Source organism: Geotrypetes seraphini, chromosome 2, assembly GCF_902459505.1.
Source record: "Geotrypetes seraphini chromosome 2, aGeoSer1.1, whole genome shotgun sequence".
In the NCBI taxonomy this organism is placed as follows: domain Eukaryota; kingdom Metazoa; phylum Chordata; class Amphibia; order Gymnophiona; family Dermophiidae; genus Geotrypetes; species Geotrypetes seraphini.
Window position 1 is genome coordinate 314,668,234 of NC_047085.1, and position 16,840 is coordinate 314,685,073.

At 41.5% G+C, this 16,840-nt stretch overlaps 1 protein-coding gene across 1 annotated transcript in view; it reads right to left on the reverse strand.

Annotated features, from left to right (window-relative positions):
- Positions 1 to 1,506: 1,506 nt before the first annotated feature.
- Positions 1,507 to 16,840, reverse strand: part of SH3BP5 (SH3 domain binding protein 5) — a 103,446-nt gene continuing 88,112 nt past the window's right edge. Inside the window, exons 8-9 of the mRNA XM_033930040.1 lie at positions 7,871 to 8,131; positions 1,507 to 3,207 (exon numbers count right to left, since the gene is read on the reverse strand). Of these exons, the coding sequence (XP_033785931.1) occupies positions 2,990 to 3,207; positions 7,871 to 8,131 (479 nt within the window). The 3' untranslated portion in view covers positions 1,507 to 2,989. The remainder of the gene's footprint in view (positions 3,208 to 7,870; positions 8,132 to 16,840) is intronic.

Sequence of the window (16,840 nt, forward strand, 5' to 3'; positions counted from 1 at the left end):
TGTGCAGCATCTCCTTTTGAGATACCTGGGGGCCACGAATGACTTTCATCTTTTGGACCATCTGTTTTGACGAGGTCCCGCACGTCGGGGTCAGCCTGCTTCCAAGGCTACCTTCTCTCACTGAATCCATGCTGCCATTTCCGTTACTTATGTGTCAGCGGGGAAGAAGCCTTCCCTTGGGGTGAAGGCTCACTCTCCCAGAGGAATGGCTTCCTCGTGGGCTGAATCCCATGCAGTCTTGCCTGATGAGATTTGTAGGGCGGCCACTTGGGCCTCTCTTCATACCTTTACCAAATTTTACCGCCTTGATGTGGCGGCCAAACACAATGCCGAGTTTGGGGCTTCAGTCCTGGTGGCGGGTTCATTGGGCACACCCCTGATGTGTTGGGACTGCTTTGATACATCCCTATGGTGAAGCTTCGAGAGGTTATTGTCCAAGAAAAAAAGATTAGGTTACTCACCTGTTAATCTTTTTTTCTTGTAAATAGCCTCTGGAAGCTTCACACCCGCCCATCTATTCTGTCCGATTCACAGGTCACCTGCTAGTAATTGGTAAGCTGGATTTCTGTCTTTGACCAGCCTCTCTAAGAATCCCATGAGTATTCTTTTATACAAGGTTAAAGGGTCCCGGGATGATGCCCCTTCTGCTCTTCAGGATGTGTCTTCTTTAGAGAAATATTACTCAGTTGTGTGGTTTAGGCATGTTCATATATCTTGTTAAGCTAAATTTGGCCTTTTTGGGTGTTTGTTAATTATGTGTTTGGTTATCATGAGCAGAATTAACTTGTAGCGGGGAGTCCCCATACCCCCCTCTCTCTTCTTGTGTTTCCTGTTTCTCCTAGATCTTCCTGTCTTTGCTACCTACTGAGCTGGGAGGGGAGTGTCCTAGAAGATGACCTAGGAGAGGGGGTGGATTTATTTGTAAGTTCTGTAGCCAAGGCTGGAATAGATGCAAGACCCTATGGTGAAGCTTCCAGAAAAAAAGATTAACAGATGTGAGTAACCTAATCTTTTTCTTTCTTTTTATATTTGGTTCAATTTTGCAGTGAGGGGAGAATTTTTCAGTTCTTTCATTGTCATGAAATTGACACTACCTCTGTCCACCAAAATATTGCCACGACTTAGGGATGGGCAACTATATTTCTCAACAGCCACAACCCAGTTGGGTTTTCAAAACACCACAATGAATATGCATGAGATTGATTTGTGTATACTGCTTCTGTTGTATGCAAATCAGTGTCATGAATATTCATAACTCAACTGGGTTGTGGTCCCCTAACCTGTCCTGGAGGAACCCCAGCCAATCAGGTGTTCAGGATATCTGTAATGTCTAGTCATTAGTTAGATTTGCATGCAAATCTTACTCATAAATATTTATTGCAGATATTTGGACAGGTTTGGGAAACGTTTCCCTATCGTGTGGGACCAATAGCAGCTTAATTTCTTCTAACTTTAATTGTTTGCTCATGGCACCAGATATCTGCAAAATTCATACATTTACAAATGTTTGTTGTACAGATCTTTTATTGCGATAAAACAAATTACAAATAACAAAGATAACCATAACACAAATAGTTAACCATACTAGAGTGAGCTTCTCACTTGATGTAATGTGTACATCATCATCTCATAAGGTTCTGATAAGTCCTCCAGTGGATCTGGTTCATTTGCATAAATGAAGTTTACTTCTATAGCACTATCTCTCCTTATGACCTAATACTGATCTCACCTTATGACAATGTAGCATTAGAAAGTGTAGCAATACCAAAAGATTTGAAGAAACCACTTGGAAAAACAAGTCCTTCGTTTTGTACAGTATTTGTCATTTTTTTTCAACCAGCAGAGGGGACTCCAATCTTTCCAACTGTCCCCTTCCCCATTTCACTTCTCCCAACTCAGAAGACCATTGGAAAGAAAAATCCAGGAAATGGGGTAGGGCTAATAGCCTCAAAGCTTCAACATGGTTTCTACCACCCCTAAATTATGACAGGCTGCAACCCTTCCAACCTCACACAGAGAAAGAACATGCAATTCTACAGAAAATGCCCTTAATGTTTTCTAATATTGACATGAACCAGTGTTCAGAAGTTGGCATTTTGTTTTATATTTTACTATTGATTTATTTTTGCAGTCCAAAGGAGAGTTTTGTAGAAAAAACAAAAAAAGCTCATCACAATATTTGGCTCGGGTTTGAACCCTGATTGGCAAGGAACAGCTCAGCTTATTGCTTCAGCAGTGGTACTACAAAACGTTATTTACAGTGTCGAGGATGTACAGACAAAGAAAGAGAGTAATTAATGGAGTGCTGAGAAGTTTTGTTCATTTTGAAGAGCATCCAAACAGGAAAAAAATCTCATTAAAATAATGTCTTATCTTCCAACTTGTACATGCAGCTTTTTTTCTTTCATCCAATTCTGTTCTTTTTGTTTTAATAGCAAACACAGTTTGGCATATATAATATAGGCCAGAGTCTGTCAGGATCCCATAACAGGAGTTTGATGCCCTAAAGTTTCTCGCCAGCTAATCAACTTTTGAACCAGCTGCAAGTAATCAGGCTACCACCGTACCAGCCAGCAACTCAAAGCTCCAGCCTACTGTAGTTACTGAAAGGAACTTCTTAAGCAGGAAAATTCAGAACAAAGGGAGACCTGCTAAGGGAGGCTGGAGCAAACTAAAGTTGGGGGCAGACTGAAGGGAGTTCAGACTTAAGGGTGAGGCAGACGGAGACCAAGAGAACATGAAATCAAGTAGGAGAGAGAGAAGAAAGGACTACAGATTGAAAGGGAAAAGAAAATTAGGGATTGAGTAGACACATACAAAGTAAAGAAAGCCTTTGGAACTCAATGTGTTCTTCATGAAGTACACTTTTCCAGCATGTGTACTCCATCACAAAATTTCTAAACTTGGAAATCCTGTCATTTATGATGGGAATTCTTCAAGTGTATTAAATAGACTAGTGACACAATGTTCTTCAGAGGCTTGAGAATGGTTATACTGCATTGATGGAGACAATGCCGGTGGAAGACCGAGTACGCTGGCGCACTTTCTGTTCATCACTGCTCATCTGCTCAGCCTTCAGGCACTGAAGAGAAAGTCGTTTCATCCTGTTATCCAACAGTGGGGCTCCTCTGGATTTGCTGCCACTGCTGTTGAAGTTGTTGTTCACTTGATCCCTGGTTTTGTTTTCTGCCCCTTCTGCCCGGTCCCCTAGAGGAAATTAAGCACTGTTGAAAAACTGACCTTAAGCAATATGCATGCAGTAACAAAATATTGCCAGATTAATTGGTCCTTTTTTATACATCTATTTCATATTTATCCAGACACGGCGGCCCTGAGTCTATAAAGATACCTAAAGTTAGGCTCCTAGCCAATCTAGGAGCCTAACTTAATTTTTTTAATTGGCTTAATCAGTGCTAATAACCATTAATAATTTTTTTAAAAATTAATTAGCTGGTAGACATCTATACCAGGACACCAACTGGCAAGTAGGCATAATTGGGGGTAGATTTGAGATGGAATTTGGGCATAGATTGACTTAGGGGCCAGTGCACTCATTTAGGCCAAGAAAACCCTGGCCTAAATGGCACTGCACCCAAGGATGCTTAGGCGCTGTTGGGCACACTTCTATACCTAGCAGATGATTGACAACCATGCCGAACAGCACCTAAGAGTTAATGCCGTTTATAGAATCAGGGCCGCCAGGACAGATAGGAGGAAAATGCTTGAATAACTGAATGTAAAACTGCATAGATAACCTCCACTGATAGACGGTATACAAATAATAGACTTGGAAACATATCACAGAGGTATAGTCACAGATAATCCTAGGTAAACAATGACCCCTCTGTTTTAGAGTCAGGCCCGCCCAGTCAGCAGCAGTGAGCCAGGCTAATGAACGGCGAACAAGAGATTGTTTATTTAGGCTTGATATACCGTCTTTTCCACGAATGGGGTCAAAGCAGTTTACAAATTTAAAAGTTTAACAAAAATAACATAACATAACTTTATTCTTCTGTACTGCCACAATCAAATGATTTCTAAGCGGTTTACACACAAGAAAGCTGGACAATCAGCGAAGTACAAATAGTTAAAAATACAACATGTTTCCTATGTATACACAATATAGAAATTTTTGTTATCAATGAAAACTTCAATTAGGAGATGAATTTATCAAACAGTACAGTCTTAATTTCTTTTCAAAATGTGCCATAAGACAGCATGGCTCCACTAATGTAACTACCCAACCAGGACTGCTGCTTACTTGCTTGAAATGCAAGAGTCCTATCCAAAAAAGACCTGTAACTGCAACCAGTAATTTTTGGATAGGCGAATAAATTGCAATTCCTAGTTATCCTCATAGTGGCCGTATAGCACAAAATGGGATAGAAGTTAGATTGGGGCTAATCCCCAAACCAGCTTAAAGCAAATACAGGACAATTTAAATATTACTCGTACTTCCACCAGTAGCCAGTCAATAGTAAGAACTAATAGGATCATTTTTCTTCAACCCAAATATTATTCGGACAGCCGTGTTCTGTACTATTAATTTTCTCAGGATTTTCTTAGGAACTCCCAAATAAACAATGTTGCAATAATCCAATATAGATAAGACTAATGCCTGCACCGATAATCTGAAGGATAGAGGATCAAAGTATATGAAAAGAAGGCCATCTGGTAGTTACTCTGTTGATAGTTAAAGTATATTGTCTTCCCTGACCTATACCATGCATCTACTGTAACTTGAGGAGCATAAGGACCACTCGAGTTGTGGTTTTGTGCTCTGAGAAGGATAAGTTGTTTCTTTTCAGGTTCAAACAATTTTTATTGATGCAAACAACAGCAAATACAACGCCAGGGTACCCCAAGGGTGCACAGTACAAACAATGATGCATCATATATAATAATATAACAAGCATGCACAGAAGATGAGTAACAGCAACCAAACTCCCCTTATAATCAACGCAGAAAGGTCTGCCATCTTAAACTGGTGCTAGCAAAAGTCATACACCCACAACTATATAAAAGAATTCTAATGTCTCCTAAAGCCAAAAGATATCCTAAAACTATTTATTTATAAATTGTTTATGTAAATCAGAAAACTAGTTCTTGGCTCCTACAACCAGAGGTCTATGTTTCTTTTTAAAAAGTTATCGTGTTTCCAGATGTAATTAAGGTTGGAAAGGTTAGGAGAAGATCCCTTTTTCAACTCAGTAACTGGGTGTCACAATTTAAATGCTTGGACAGAGTGAGCTAAGCACTAATCCTATAACAGTATCTGGGCACCAAGATTCCTTTACAGAATTCTAGTATAAATTGACATCAAGTTGCCTACATTTAAACACTCAACAGCTTGTCAGTAGCAGGTCTTTCTCTTCTCTCTTCCCATATTTTTTAAACTCTGTAAACCATGTCGAGCTCCACTTCAGTGGAGAAGATGCGGTATATAAACCTAAGGCTTAGTTTAGTTTAGTCTTAAATGTGTATGCTACAATGTGGCCCTTTAGCATGTAACTTACAGTATTCTGTAAATTACATGTGTCATTGTTGGTCCCACCCATGTCCTGTCCGCACTCCTAACATAAAAACATAAGCATGGCCTCTGCCGAGTCAGACCATGGGTCTATCATGCCCAGCAGTCCGCTCCCGCGGCAGCCCCCCAGGTTCACGACCTGTAAGTGATCTTATACCTAAAACATTCTATTCCCTAATCATTTAATATCCTGTAGGTAACCTTCTAACTATACCCTTTAATCCCCTTTTCCTTCAGGAAATCATCCAATCCCATTTTGAAACCCAAAATTGTACTCTGCCCTACCACCTCCTCTGGAAGTGCATTCAAGGTGTTCACCACCCTCTGAGTGAAGAAGAACTACCTAGCATTTGTTTTGAATCTGTCTCCTTTCAATTTTTGCGAATGCCCTCTTGTTTTTGTTGCCCCCGCTAGTCTGAAGAATCTGTCCCTCTCTACCTTCTCCATACCCTTCATGATCTTAAAAGTTTCTAGCATGTCCCCTCTAAGCCTCTGCTTTTCCAGGGAAAAGAGCCCCAGCTTCTCTAGCCTTTCAGCATATGAAAGGTTTTCCATGCCTTTTATCATCCTTGTTGCTCCTCTCGAGTATCGCCATATCCTTCTTAAGGTATGGCGACCAGTTTGAACGCAGATGCAGGCGCACCATCGCCCGATACAGTGGCAGGATAACTTCCTTCGTTCTGGTAGTGATGCCTTTTTTGATAATGCCCAACATTCTATTCGCCCTCTTTGGCTGCTGCACATTGTGCCGCTGGCTTCATTGTCCTATCCACTAAAACCCCCAAGTCCTTTTCCATTTTGCCTTCTCCCAGTACCATCCCCCCATCGTGTAGTTATACATCGGGTTTCCTTTCCCTATGTGCAAGACTTTACATTTCTCCACATTGAAGCTCATCTGCCACTTGTCTGCCCACTCACTCAGTTTGTTCAGGTCCCTTTGTAGTTCTTTGCATTCCTCCACAGTTTTAACCCTACTGGAGAGTTTTGTGTCGTCCGTGAATTTTATAACTTCGCACTTCGTCCCTGACTCCAGGTCATTTATGAATATATTGAACAGCAGCGGTCCCAGTAGTGACCCCTGCGGGACGCCACTCATGACCCCTTTCGAGTCAGAGTAGTGTCCCTTTACTCCTACCCTCCGTTTCCTGTCTGCCAGCCAATTTTTGATCCATCTGTGCACTTCCCCTTCCACCCCGTGGTTCCACAGTTTCCTTAGTAGGCGCTCATGGGGTACCTTGTCGAAGGCTTTTTGGAAGTCCAGATATACGATGTCTATGGGGTCAACTTTGTCCAATTGTTCGCTTATCCCTTCAAAGAAGTGCAGTAGGTTCGTTTGGCATGATCTTCCTTTACAGAAACCATGTTGGCTTGTTCCCATCAGATTATTTCTTTCTATATGCTCATTGATACTGTCCTTGATCAATGCATTTATGTGCAAAGCAAATTGTCCCATCATTTATAGAATAGAACTGAGTGCTCACCTGGTACTTACACCCACAAGTGTTCACTTTCCTGTGCAAGTGCTAGTATTCCATAAACTTAATCATGCAATGGCATTTAAATTTAGACCCCAAAATATCAAAAAGCCTAAACTTCTTTATAAATACGAAGGGGTCAATTTCAAATATAGTACACTCGCATAGACCTGTAGGATGCTTTTCGTGCTCATGCACTGAGGACACACCCAGGTGAACTCCTTTGGAGCTTTTTCTCTCAGGAAGTTCCCAGGACTGATTAGTCCCCCTGTGTTAACCACTCTACAAATTAATTCTTCTCAATTCTTTTTGAATAGAGTGAGTGCTGGTGCATAGTTGGAATTGAAGGAACTTAAATTTAGACACCAGCTGTAGAGCCAGGGGACATGAGAACAGGTATACCTTTGACTCTACAATCCAGGTGTTTTGAATTTCTCACGTGATTCTGCACTTTGATGGTAAAAACAATTAAGGAAGGTCATCATTAGAACAAGAATTCTTCTGATAATGTGATTCCTGATGGAGGTGTAACTGCTGAAGCATGGACCAATGTAAAGTCTATTTATCAAGCCCCTTGGTGCAGTTTTTTAAACTTTTTTTTTGTATTCGTATGAATGGTTTTGATTAATAATGCACAGTTTTAAATTGATCCTCAACCAAATTTTATAGTTGAAAAGGCCTATTTCATTGTTGTTTTTCTGTTGATCCATGTAGGAGATTGCACTTTTTTTTTTTTTTTTGCTTTTTAAACTTTCCTACAACTATACTAAATTTTTATGGTACCTGAAGGCAGTATCTGTGAAAATGGACTTTTATAAAATTTTCTTCCAAATGCGATTATAAGGGGGTAAGTTTATTCTCTTACCTCTTTCAATGTCACATTCTGGAGATGAAGCACCACTGCACTCACTGCGGGGACCCAGCACAGGGGAGATCAGTTCAAAATCAGAAAGCGATGCAGGGCTTGACAAGCTCAGGCTCTCAGGCTGGGTGGCTGGAGGAAACGGACCAGGCATTTCGAAGGGGCTCATTGGACTAGAACCGAGGCTGGACACAGACTGAGTCTCTGAATCTTCCTCAGAGACGAGGCTGCTAAGGTTATCTTCCTCAAACACTTCTGAAGTCACTGTGATAATATAAAAAGGCAGGTCACCAATAAAATTGCTTGTCAAATAATGTCATACTATTTTTATCTAAATACTGTACACTTGCAAGAGATTTGCTCTGAGAGTTAGGTAAATCACCACATTAAAGACTGTCAAAATCAATTAATTAACTAAGAGCCCCTTTTATCTAGCTGTGCTAGAAGTTTTTAGTGCGGTAAATATACAGTTACCAAATGGCTCCAGAAAAAAAAGGATAGATTGAGACATCCAGGTTTTACTTCTATTGAAAGCACTGGAAGTAAAACCGGATGTCTCAATCCATCCTCTTTTTTTCTGGAGATATTTGGTAACCCTAGGTCAGAGGTAGGCAATTCCAGTCCTCGAGAGCCACAGGCAGGCCAGGTTTTCAAGATATCCAGAATAAGTATGCATGAGATAGATTTGAATCTCAAGGAGGCAGTGCATGCAAATCCATCTCATACATATTCATTTTGGATATCCTGAAAACCTGACCTGCCTGTGGCTCTCGAGGACCAGAATTGCCTACCCCTGCCCTAGGTAAATGCTGTGATGCTCATAGAATTCTTATGAGCATCAGAGCACTTGCCTCACTGATCCATGCTAAAAACCTTTAGCACAGCTTGATAAAAAGGGGGAAGTGTAAATTTCACTGATGACTGTGTGTCACACAGAAGATGGAGACAAGAACTCACAAACCCTGGCATTCTTTCAGCCAATGCATTTCAATGGTAACTCCAGAACTGAAGGTCAAGAATTCTGTTAATGATTACTGAGAAATTGAAGGCAGGGTTCAACAGCTACCACCAAAACAACTTTTTTACATTATTACAGTGTGACAAGGATGTGTACATACCTTGTGATTCTTATCTTGGCTCAATAAAAAGCACAGACTGCAAAAAAAATCTTCAGTGGTAATTTATTTTCACATGAAACATCCAAAAATCAAAAGGCTGCATGTATTTGACTTCTAAATTGTGTTAATTTTTCTTTAATAAATAGTAATGGATTTTACTATTTTGAATTTTCAGAAACCACAGAGTCCTCTCTAGTACTGGATTCACAATCTTTTATTTTTTTTTTTTACATCTAAAACTTAAAATAAAAGTGAAGCATTGCTGAAGAGTTATATGTACACTCAAAGCTCTTTATGCCCAAATACTCATTTACTTGGGCATCCAACAGAACCTGTAGTTTCAACAAAGTAATGCGTTCATTCCCTGAGTGGTAAAATCTGGGCTTAATATGTTTAATATTGGGATTTCCCATATGCTATGCTCAGATTTAATGTAACCTTTTTTAAAGGATTTTTTGTCTTTTTTTTTCTAAATTGTGCACTAATGTTGCTATTAATGCATGATACATATAGTGCATGTGTAGCATATGCACAATATCTGTGCTCATTAAAACTTTTTTTTAAATATCTTCATTCATTTTGAAACCAAAAAAAAGTGCAACAATATTATACAATCATATTACACTATAATAGCACCTAAATTCAATCAAAATTGTAATCCATAACAAATACATATATCACCCCCCCACCCCCCATCTTCATATTACATTAGTGATTCCTATTCCGCCAATACCTTGCGGTTCAAGGCAGATTACATAAGAGTTGTCAGGAGGTTACAAGAATTTTCCAGCCCGCACTGGACGTGCATGACCAAGGGCTAAATCCAACAATCACTCTTTGCAAAATTTTGTCAGTAGCTCCCAAATATCCAGAAACATATTTTTAAAAGCTGCTGTTTGGTGCTTTTTTTAACACTACTTGCGCCTCCAGACCCATTGGAGACTTTAGGGTCCTTTTATCAAGCTGCGGTAGGGGTTTAACACGCGTTAAACCGCCTGCCGTGCTAGCCGCTAATGCCTGCATTGAGCAGACGTTACTTGTTTAGCCTGCCGCGGGGGTTAGCGAGTGATAAAATGTCCCGACGCGCTAACCCCGCTAGCGCGGCTTGATAAAAGGACCCCTTTGAAGCGTTAAAAACTAGTGCTTCATTTTGTGCATCGTCCGGGCTGCAGTCGGGAGTGCTTATTTTAATACTGATGAACTCATAATCCATTTACATAGGATTATTGAAGGCTGCTACAAACAACAGAAAAGATTGCGATTAGCCATCAATAGCATAGTGAGTTTTGAGCATATGGGCTTTAGGTGCCTCTAATGGAGGCCTATAAAACCATGGCTTACATTACAGGCGCTTAAGTTTCATGCTAGGCCTCGCTAAGCGTGATTCCGTAATGAGCACCTACATGCAATAGATGTCTAAAGTGAAGTGCCTGCTGCATGTCAGTCACACACAGGTGCCCATTATAGAATCTGGCCCTTACTGCCTTCTATTTAGGAGGTGCTAGGGGCCAGATTCTGTACAGTGTGACCAAAGTTGTGCGTGCACAACTTAATTGTTTTGGCATTGGTATGCGCAGGGGAAATGGCATTGATCCTGCTCAGATCCCACTAGTCCCCTGTTTCCTTTTCCTTTACCAGTGCTAGAATTCAAAACAAAGCCAGCAGCCTCTAATGGTAGTTTTGCAGTGCTATCGCTTGGGGGTCCTGTTGCTGTATAAAGGTTATTTTGAATCCTGTGGCCAGCAAGAGTAAGTGGGATAGAGGTGGCTCTGTGCACAGAACAAAGGAGAAAAAAAACTGTCTGTGTGCATGTGCTGATATGTTGCTATGTGCATAAATATCACTACAGTACTCCCCTGAAATTTACAGGGGTTCCATTTTAGGGACCCCTGCAAATTTTGAAAAACCGCAAATGCAGTTTTTCGCCTGTCAAAAGGCAGGGGAGCTAGGAGAGGGCAGCTGGAGCGCCAGCAGGTGAAGAACATCACTTGCGGTCTGCCCCGACCGCCTCTTCCTATAGTAAAGTCGGGTTACACCAATCAGGAGCTGCTTTGACATGCAGCTCCTGATTGGTGTAGCCTGACTTTACTACAGGAAGAGGCGGGCGGAGCAGACCCTGAATGAGCAAGTCCACAATTTGCAAACCACGAATTCACAGGGGAACACTGTATTGCAAAAATGTAGGGCACAAGAAATGGTTACGATGCCAATTTCACTGGCAAGCATTTTATCCATGGAATAACATTCCAGAACTTGCGCTGGTACGTGCCAGCACTTTTACTGGACCATGTGCACAGTACAAACCGCCCTTGGCATTTATTCAGTGTGGGCACCTTGATTAGCGCACAAATTCTGCCCACTTTTTAAATTTCCATAGCTAGCTTGTTGCATCGGCAAGCAAAACATTGGTGTCACATTTGTATTAGAAGCCCATGTTCAGCTTTCTGCATCAACTCCCGTTTGTCTTTGTTGACCCATGGGACCGGATAAGTGGCAGTCTTTCTACCCTTCCCCTTATGTTCACTGTCCTTGGGATCAAAGGGCCAATGATGGAACTGTTCCATCATTGGCCCTTTGATCCCAAGGACAGTGGGGACAGGTGGATGCATAGTTTTTGTATGGCACTGGGAGCTAGTCTGGATGAAAGATGGTTTAGAGAGGTAAATCATTATTGTTGTGTAATTGCTCAACTCTAACTGGTATTAAGAAAATTAGTATATTTCCATGCTCCAGTGAGCTTGAACTTGCATGCACTGCTTTTTCATACGGGAATGCAAATAGCTTTTGCAGAAGGGTGTAAACACTGTAATAGTTCTCCAGAAAGCTTTTGTGTCTGTAGTCAGAGCAGAAAGAAGATCTTATGGGAAAATTAATAAGAAGGACTGTGAACACACTGTGCTAGGAGCCTGGTTGTGTAATAATCCTGACCCTGTATCCTTCTCACTTGTGAAACATAGCTTTGGTTTGGGTTTATAAAAAGCAAAGTCACACCCTGTGGACTATGATTGCCAGACATGTCCATGAATATCTTGGTGGTCTTCCAGGTGCTAAATTTATATATTTGAGGACCAATACTTATATACTTTCAAAAGTGATGTAATGGGAAAGTACAAACAAGAAGTAGGGGGTATAAGACAATGTCTTCTAACCAACACCAGATGTTTTATTCAAATTGAAGCTTGAGCAAGAAAATGGTATATTGACTCTTGTTTATTTCTGATCTTGTCCTTTTGCTCTTGTGGAATTCCTTCTGCTGTAAGAGGGAAAAATATACCTCAAATCTACCCATGCATCATTAGACATGAAAATTTGTGTCTTCCTATTAATTCATGTGTGTATAACCATGAATTAATAAAAAGACACAAATTTTCATGTCTAATGATGTGACTTGGTCACACTTTTCATCCTCCACTTTTAATTTTCATGTGGTCGACTGATCAGAGGAGGGTTCCTGCTAGTGTTGGGTAAAATTATTTTGATAAAGATTCCAAATCAAAATCACTAAGTAGAGCAAGATACTATTATTAAATATAATTGTCATAAGACAAGATTATACACTAATCCATCAATATTGACAAGCATGTCACTCATTCAAGTCCATATATGGCAAGAAGCTGGAGCCAGAGAGCAGGCTTCCTGCTTCTAACATTTTAAAAAGATATGGGGGAGGTTCAGGGTGGGAGAGGCATCTAGTGGCAGGAGGGAGTGGGCATACTTCCTGCCATTTATACTGGGGCTTGGGGGGGCAATGGCTCCAGGCTGCCTGGCGCCATGTCGCTTGGTGTTCTGTGTGGCAGGAGGGACTGGGCATCCCTCTTGCCATTTTGGGGGGTTCAGGGGGAGACGGTGGCTCGGAGGTGCCTGGCACAGGAGGGGGACATGGTGCAGGGGGATACTTTTTTCTTTTTGTTTAATAGAACAGATTGTGTGTGTGTAACACAAACACACACATCTGTGCCATTAAAAAAATAAGTCCTAACAGCAGTGACAGGAGGCTGCTTCCCCTGTCACTGCTGTTAGGGTTATGTGCATGTGTCAATCAGTCACGTTTGAGTGCAAATGATTTGCACCTCTGTGCAAATCATTTGCTTACAAACTTGATAGTGCATCGATCACTGCTGGAGAATCGGCCAACAGCGATTGAGACAGTATCTTTAGTGCATCTAGCCCTCTGTTCCCAGGGTGAAACATGCTTCAAAACATTCCCTGGTCCTGCCCTCCAACTGCAAAACGCCAAAATTCCTATTCCCATTTCATGCCAAGCCACTGCCCCCACAGATCAGATCCCTCAAAGGACTCCTGAACTTTAGGTAAGCAATTAAAACTTATTTCTTCAACTAATTCCCCGGCTGTTGGATTATGAAGAAATGTATATTGGAACTAGATCATCTGTATATGTTGAGTTAGGAAAAATTGTATTGTAACTACAGGTAGTCGTCGACTTACGACCTATCCAAGTTACGACTGTTTGACCTTACGACGCAACTTCCGCTCTCCGAAGAAAGAAAATGTTTTTAACAGATTGGATAATGATATTTTAATCATCTTAAAGCAGTCTAATATTCTTGCCTTGATTTAACATAGGCCGACTTACATCCTGATCCACTTATGAACTAGCAGTCGGAACCAATTGCGGTCGTAAGTCGACAGCTACCTGTATGTCACATTGTAACCCGTTAACTATAAATTATGCAAATTATGTATGTTATCCTTTAACCTGTCCTGAGCTTGTTGGGGAGAACGGGATAGAAAACAAAATAAATAAATAAGTACAGTGGTACCCTGGATTATGAGCCTAATCCGTTCCACGAGCATGCTCGTAATCCAAAATACTCGTATATCAAAGTGAGTTTCCCTATAGGAACTAAGGGAAATTCGCTTGATTCGTTCCCACCCACCCCCATCCCCCGAGGGCAGCGGCGTTGCTCTACCCCCCCAAGAACCGGCATTGCTCCCCCCGCTCATGAAGGGCCCCCCCCCCCGCGTGATCCCATCTTAGGTGCACCCCTCCCGCGATCCGGCACCCTCCGCTCACGTCGCACTCCCCTCCCTGCCGCGCTCCGGGCGAGCTGGAGAAAACGGGAACATGAAGGCCTTGAGCATGCGCAGATGCTCAAGGCCCAGCACAGAAGGAAGCAGATCTTCGGGCACCGGCACCGGCATGTCCTGTGCGTTGGTGCCGGTGCCAAATGGGGGGTAAGAAATGTGATCTGGTGGGTGGGTGCCTTTTTGATGCCGGATCGCGGCGTGGAGGGGGTGCAACGTGAGCGGAGGGTGCCAGATCGCGGGGGGGAGGGTGCCGGATTGCAGGGGGGGGGGGCGCTCGTAAATCGAGGCACCGATTTTGCGACTGTTTTGCTCATCTTGCAAAACACTCGCAAACCGAGGTACCACTGTACTAATTGGACTCCAAACTATTGACAACACCAGTATGTCGGGAAGTACTTTTAAAAAGCTACTGATTTCAGCAATGTACGGGAACTTGAAGGACACGCATACGAGTCATGCAGAGTCAGCAGGAGACAGAAGGTTCAAAATCTACAAATCAACAGGGTTCAACGGCATGCACCATGACACAAAGTGGGTAGACTAGACAATCATTAGAGTCCTTATGTCTGCTGCCATAATCTATTCTGGAGCTCCAGAGACACTCTAAGAGCTCCTTTTACTATGGTACGCTAGCGTTTTTAGCGCACGCAGGAAATTACTATGCACTACGCGACATTAATTCCGTGCGTCAAAGCCCTAATGCAGTAAAAGGAGCCCTAAGTTGCAACTCTCTACTCCAACCTAGTTCTGGGCATCCATATCTCAAATAAGGATATAACAGAACTAGAAAAGGTTTAAAGAAGGGTGACAAAAATAATAATGGAGGCAGAACACCTTTCTCTTGAAATAGGGTGAAAACAGGTTAGAGACGGAGAGAGACATGATAGATGTTTATAAAATCCTGAATGGCAAGGAATAATTTGACAGGGGATGGTTGCTTAACCTTCAAACACAAAAATAAGGGGGTGAGCCATGAAAGGATGAAGCAATCAGTAGAGAGAAAACAAATCATAGAAAAAAAAAACCCAACAAACATGTTCAAGTGGTGCATAAGTACATGGTCAAGGGGGTTTCAGGGAAGAGGGAGAGTGTGGGCATCTCTCCCGCTACAGGGGGTGGTTTGTTGGATGACAGCGGGAGAGACTGAACATCTAAATACCCGTTCAGTGAGAAACAAAGCACAAATAATAAATGATTGGATACTACAAACAAAACCTGATCTCCTATTCTTGACAGAAACATGGATGATCTCTGACAATGACACTATCATGAAAGAAATCCTTCCCCAGGGATACAAAATCATTCCACTATCAAGAAACTGGAAAAAAGGAGGAGGACTAGCGATCATCCTAAAAGACCACTTCAACTACATCAAGACAGACTCCAAATCATCTGAAAACCTTGAAATACTAACCTGCAAAATTACCAACGCACAGTTAGAAGAATCTCTAATTACAACTTTATTCTATATCCCACCCAAAAAATGGGCAAACGCTAAAGAGGAATTCGCCGAATTCCTTACCTTATCCACCCTAAAAGGATCATACAACCTGCTTCTGGGAGACATAAACACACATCTAGAACAACAGACAAAACCGGAAATATCCGAATTCGCCAACTTCCTAACATCACTAGACTTTCCAAACCCTGACACAGAAATAACCCACGAAAAAGGACACAAACTAGACTTAATCACCTTCTCCCACAAAGAAACAACAGATCCCAAAATACAATACTACCCAGGACCCTGGGAAAAATGCGTCTGGTCAGACCACTTCATTGGCAAGTTCAATCTACACTGGCTAAAACAGAACACACAACAAAAACGCAAAAACGTCAATACGAACACAATAACCAGCCGGGGCATTATTAACCCAACAGAATTCTGGACCCACTATGAATTACATCCCATAACTAATGATAATCAGGATTTCCCTACAAGATGGGAAACTTACAGCAAAGAACTCCTAGACCAAATAGCACCATATAAAACATACAAAAAGAAAAATAGACCACCAAACGAATGGTTTGACTGTGAACTATTAACCACCAAACAGGAACTAAGAAAATTGGAGAGAATCTGGCAAAAAACAAACAATGAGTTAGACAAGACAAACTGGAAACAAAAAATGAAAACATACAAAAATCTGATCAAAGAAAAACGCACTAAGCATTATGCAAAAAAAATTGGTACTTCAAAAATAAACAGCAAGGAATTGTTCAAAGTAGTAAAAACAATAACCGATACAACACAAATACTGAAAAAGGACAATGAACCCACTCCATCGGCACAAACCCTAGCCAACTTCTTTCAAAATAAAACCGCTAACTTAAGAGCAACTCTACCCACTACCATAACAAATGCTCTTCAATACCTCGAACCTCACGACCAAGACACCAGAGTAGACATGATATGGGACCACCTCGAATATCCAAATTGGCATCAATTCCTAAATCTCTTCAACAAATACACCAAAACTAACTGTCTACTTGATGCATGTCCCCCTAAAATCATGACAGTTGCCCCTCTAGAATTTAAAAAGGAACTATTTGAATGGCTAACATCCGCCTTCACAAGCGGAACACTAAACAAAAAATTGGGACACATACTAATCACTCCAATCCCCAAAGATCAGAAAACCTCTTCTGCTCTGACATCCAATTTCAGACCCATAGCAAACATTCCCCTTTTCACAAAGTTACAAGAAGGATTGGTCAACCTTCAACTAGTAAACTACCTGGACAAATTTAACATCCTTAGTGAACACCAATCAGGATTCAGGAAAGGATACAACACAGAAACTGT